We start from the raw sequence: 5,868 nt of genomic DNA, 5'->3' as shown, positions 1-5,868 counted from the left end.
TTTTGCTTTACCTATTAAACTGCCTTTATCTCAACCCACGAGTTTTCTCACTTTTACTCTTCCGATTCTCTCCCCCATCCCACCCAACTGAGCTGTGTGGTGCTCAGTTGCTGGCTGAGGTTTAACCATGACATAGGAAAAAGGAATCAAACTGGATGTGCACCACCTAGACAGAGATAGTGTCTTACAACACTATTTCTACTAGTTATTTTGCTCCTCTAGTGGAGAAATAGAACATGTTCCTGAACTCAGTAAGGCGGTGTCTGTGCACTTACTGTGACAGCTCAAGAAAGAATCATAGAATCATGGAATCATTAAGGTTGGAAAAGACCTCTAAGATCATCGAGTCCAACCGTCAACCCAACACCACCATGCCCACTAAACCATGTCCCTAAGCACCTCTTCTACATGTCTTTTAAATACTTCCAGGGATGGTGACTCAACCACTTCCCTGGGCAGCCTCTTCCAATATTTAACCACTGTTTCCGTAAAGAAGTTTTTCCTCACGTCCAATCTAAACCTCCCCTGGCGCAACTTGAGGCCATTTCCTCTCGTCCTATCAAAATAGCTAATACAGCATTTACATTTCTCAATATCTTAAACTCATTAACATTTATTTATATTAATTGATCAATAACATTTATTAAAACTTACTTTGCAGTGTAGTATAGTATTTTGGAAAACACTACTGCAATTTATACTGTATAAAACAGATAACCAGTCATAGCAATAATATGTTTTTGGTGGACTGTTTCTGTATACTTATCCAATCTAACTAGAACCAAGTAAATGTAAAAAAAAAAGGTACAGAATACAAAAGCCTTCTTTACACTTTGAAAATACAACTTGCCTGGACATAAACACTATACTGTTGTGAAGTACAGAGAATTTCTTTTCAGGCAAAAAAATGAACTGCAGAAAACGGTAATGTTCACAAAGAAACAGGTTCCTTTTTTTGTTATTTTAATGCATAGTTACATTTTTTTTTACTGATATTTTTCTTTTACTGTAGCACATTTATAATTTAAAATTTGAAGTATAAGTGCCAGAACAAGAATTTGCTTGTTAGTTATACTGACAGATTAGAGAGTTCTTCCACTACTAAAATTATAATTATTGTCAGTGATAGCTGCAGTAGATGTGTGATAGCGTAACTAATTTTATTACAATTAATATAGGTAGTTCATCCTACTCGGAGTATGTAGAATGCTTTTTAAAGGAATTGGGAATAAAGAAGCTTCACTACTTCAAGAAGTCCACAGATATGTGCATGCAGATTTTCCTTAGTGGTGTTTTTTTGTTTTTGTTTTTTTAAAAACTATGGCCAGATTGTTGAATATCACTCTACCGAAAATATTAAATGACACTTTAGCACTAGGGACATAGTGGCTAACTTCCCTACAATATTAATGAAAGTCAGCATACTTGGGGGGAAAAAAAAAAGAAACAATACTTTTCTACCTGTATCCCCTGCATGTCTAACTGGTCGCAAGTGTACATATTAGAGAAAATAAACCCCTGAATTCAATACAGTTAACATTAAATGATCTAGAACAGCCACCAATGTAAGTTAATACTTGACTTCTGTGTTTTATTCACTAAAAATCCCATGTAGTAGTAAAAAATAAATTGATATGCTGTTGCTAGATACTGTTTTTTTGGTACACATTACTGTGAAAGTTATTAGCAAGAATTGAGAATTCTTTCCCAATCTTAGAAAAATGCTATGAACACAATACCCACTTAAACAAGTAATTCTGACTGGAAAATCAGGTATTTCATTCTCTGCTAATCTACCTTAAAAATAGCACATAAAATGACTACAGGGTCAAACTCTGTAAGCTAGGCACCAAGGCCACTGTTTAACTATACAGTCATAAAATTGAAGGATTGCTGTGTCATTTAAAATAGCTTGGTACAGCAGGATTTCTTCTTTTCTAAAAATTTGGAAGCAACTCTCCCCTTCCAGACCTATTAATTCGACTCTCGATACTTTAACTTACTCATCTCCAAACACTTGATGGCTATACTCTGGATTAAATGTTGTGTTGTCATCCTCCAAATCCTCAGGAAAGCGAACTGAGGGGGGGAAAAAAAAAAAAAAAGCATGACCAAGTCATCAGCTTCAGTTTGTTTATTCACAGATGCCACGCTAGATGTTCATGCATGCTTCCACTACAGAGTCAGACAACTTCAGTTATGAACCTACATACGTTAGGCTGGCATACAAATGAAATAAAGACATCTTGTGCAATTTAGATGCATGTTATTTCATCTGAGGAGATCAAATCATTAAGCAGAATAAAATTGAGAAACTGACACAGATGTATACATGTATATATTTCATATATACATATGAAATATATAATATTCATATGATATATATATATGATATATACATTCATATATATCTCCCCTGAATGTTACTGCCTTTAACTTCATCTTGAACACTGAGGACACTGCCCAGCTGGATATTCCCACAGTAAGCCAGACCAATCATGTAATCGGTGTTGCCTTCTCATTCTGCCATTCTTCTCCTACATGCAGGTGAGAACGCTTCACTGTAGGGGGGTTTCACAGAGTGATGAATGGAAAGAAATGTTTACGTTTATGTCAAAGTTTTGGAGAATCAGCACAGACACATACAAAACAGCTGCACCAATACTATACTGGTACTTGCACCAAAATAATTAGTGATTTTTTTTTCTGTTTACTTTTCCTCAAAGCCTAGTATTAGACAAGGTCTTTTCTGGTAGTGTAAAAATATTCGCTATAATGGCATCTACTCAAACTCAGTAACTTACCAAAAAAGCATTTTATTCATGCTTATGGGGTTACAGCAGTTGCTCCACAGTAATTGTGACAGGAGTTCTTTCATCATAAAATAGATTTATGATTTAGTGGATGAAATTAGAGATTAAAGTAGGCTTTTCTAGGAAAAATTTTAGATGACTGAGATTCTTGATTCCCAAAAATCCTCTGTGTATTTGCAGTTAAAAACATTACCTAAAATTGGAAGGGATAGAACTCTTAACTTAGGCATTAAAGTGATAGTTCAGCCATGTTAATGAGGCACAGGTAGCTCAAGACAACAGTTACACATTTTTAATGTTGAATGAGTCAATATTGCATTAGCATGAGCATGCAATGTGGTAGGGGTTAATATTGCTATTAAAGGGTTTTTTTTTTTTAATATTGCTATTAAAGCTTTTTTTTTTTAAAGCACATGAAATATTGAACCACAGCTTCATTGTGCTTTACTCCAGTAAAAGTGGAGATGAGAAAAAAAGGTTTTTCTGATAATATTAGAAAGGAATTATTCAAAGAAAAATGCAAGTGAGGAGCGTTCTAGTGACAAGATAAAAGTTTGGCCGTCTCAAAAGCAAAAGAGAATGGTTGCTCTTGTCTTCTCAGATTTAATTCAGAGAGGAACAGATTTGAGGCAAAGTAGCAGTGTTTAAGAAAATAAACAAAAAACAACAAAAAAGAAACAAAAGAAAAAACAAAGAGCAATTCTGAATTGTCACCATGGAAGAAATTAGGACCCTGAAGAGGCCAGTGTATGACTGCTTTTATATGCATGTGGGAAATACATGCTTTTTTTTTTTTTAACGGTACCACTTTGTGGCTTCTTTTCTTTTCTCTTAATATAATTTGTATGTGGAACATCTACACTCTCTGAAATAAAAAAGCTAAAAATAATAGCTGAGATGGGCAATGGGTACCTTGATCAAAAACCCTCCAGCAGTCTCCCTGAAACCTGATATAGTAGCTCCTCAGATTTCTAGACAAGATTCACTCAGATATTCTCTCTCCTTCTTTCCTTTGGTTTTAGAAAGGTGGAAGAGAAAAATAAACCATTAGATCTAGCCATAAAACCATTATTTTAAATAATGTTTAAGAGGAAGAGAAATACTTCACAATTACAGTGGCTTATAGATTTAAGTATTTTGATTATAAGGACATTTTGGCTCATAAGCCAAAGGTGATTGTGTATTAAAAATGCTACTAAACTATACAGAACAGATTGCTAGTAGTAGTTCTGAGAAGTGCTTAACAGGTTCATTACTTTTATTTTCTTAATAAACAAATTGCTGAAGGGCTCGAAAGATTGAAAATTAGACAGGTATGCCTTATTCTTCAAGTTACTACTGCTGCACCTAAGTTTGAGATATAAGCAAGTCCACCCAGAGTTTAGTAATTCAGTCTGTATTCTGGGTGTCCTAGTAAACAAATTAGCTATAGAGAGCAACAAACAGTTCTTGAAAGAGTGACATTTTTTTCTAATTCAGATTTTAAACAGTTTTCATGAAAAATGTCTTGTGTAATCCAGATGTTGGGGGGAAGGGCAGCAAAAAACCCAACCCAACACCACTTTTCAGTCTTCTTTCTTGCTTTTATTTTTTTTCCCCTCAAAGAAAGAGAAAAGGGAAAGAGGTTAAAAAATATGTAATATATAATTAGATATTTGTAACCCTAAAGAAATGAGTTCTGTTGCTATGGTCACCATGAAGAAGACACATACTTAGGACTGCACCATAGCATAAAGATTAGAGGGAAAAAAGGGAAACTAAAAGAACAGAATGAATACTTTGAGAAAATAAGACAAGCTGCAATTCCAATGCACTCTGGTAACATGCTAATAAATTGGTGATGACATTATTATGCAGAGACAGGACTGAATTTCTATAGCTGTACTTTAATTGTAGTAGTCTCAGCAAAGCTAGACTATGTATTCCTATTCTTGTGTTTGCATATTTACATTAATAAGTACATATTAAAACCTGGGTGGATTTAAGTATAAGGAAGTTTCTTAAGAAGGTACTAAAATATTCCAGTATCAAATGCACAATATTTAAAAAGTGACATTACCTAGTTTCAGCTGAATTGCTTCATTTGTATTACACTTGTATTCAGCCAGCTTCTTTTCCATAGCAGTAAGTCCTGAAGAAAAAGATTTTTTTTTTAAAGAGTTAAGAGGTGTACAAGCTATGTGTCACTAGTATTCAAGGAACATATTTAGAAAAAGGTTCTCAAAACCAGAACACACAAACAACACAAACCCACCAAAAATACTGAACAAGTAGGTAGAAAAGCTACAATATGCTACAATGTGTAAAAGGAATATAGAGATTTATCTCAAACACTTTTCTGGAACTAGAAACAAGAACTAGAACACAGACCACAAGTACCTCTCTCTTTAGTTTCTGAGAATGAAGGGCATTACAATAAAAATATTTGTGTTCTAAATTATTACCAATAAAACATATTTGCAAGCTGTAAGCAGAAATGAAGAATTCAGTCTTTCAGATGTTTCTTTTAAAGAACATGTTAAGTAACAAGTTTCAATGCAAACACTTGAAATGCCCCAAGTCATTTTCATAAACAGGGGTTCATGAACTACAGTGGCATGTATACCACCAGCAATTATCTAATTACCACTTCTCTTCCAGAGCAGATGTGGAAGGAAATAATAAACAAATCGCATTTAGTCTGTTTTTCAAAGCATAATCCAGCACAGAAGACACGTCACTTATCATGGCATTTTTCAAGTGCTTTACAAATCCAGCTCCCCCTTCATTCCAGAAGTCTCATCAGAAAGTTCTTCCTCTAACTTTAGATAGTAAACTTTAAGTAAAAACAAGTTTAGGTTTTTGATGCCCCTCCCAGTAAACTAGTAGACATGGAGGTACGCTCTAGCTTACCACTACCAAGCGTGGGGACCGTGAGCCCCATGACGCCTGCCCGCCCAGCGGCTGCATGACCATAGCAACAGGGGGGCGGAAAGTTAGCCGCGCTCCCCACCCAGACACCCGATTCCCCGGTCGCCCGAGCTCATCGCGGGCAGCCCTCACCGGCACCCCCGCC

General features: G+C 35.4%; 1 protein-coding gene across 1 annotated transcript in view; it reads right to left on the bottom strand.

Moving 5' to 3' along the window:
* HAT1 (histone acetyltransferase 1) overlaps positions 1-4,943 on the bottom strand; it is a 21,174-nt gene extending 16,231 nt beyond the window's left edge. Inside the window, exons 1-2 of the mRNA XM_009278576.2 lie at positions 4,873-4,943; positions 2,004-2,079 (exon numbers count right to left, since the gene is read on the bottom strand). Coding sequence (XP_009276851.1) covers positions 2,004-2,079; positions 4,873-4,933 — 137 coding nt within the window. The 5' untranslated portion in view covers positions 4,934-4,943. The remainder of the gene's footprint in view (positions 1-2,003; positions 2,080-4,872) is intronic.
* Positions 4,944-5,868: the final 925 nt, after the last annotated feature.

The sequence above is a fragment of the Aptenodytes forsteri genome, unplaced genomic scaffold (genome assembly GCF_000699145.1).
Source record: "Aptenodytes forsteri isolate BGI_AS27 unplaced genomic scaffold, ASM69914v1 Scaffold257, whole genome shotgun sequence".
NCBI lineage: Eukaryota > Metazoa > Chordata > Aves > Sphenisciformes > Spheniscidae > Aptenodytes > Aptenodytes forsteri.
The sequence above is the reverse complement of the archived record's forward strand: the minus strand, read 5'-3'. Positions and strand labels throughout refer to the sequence as shown.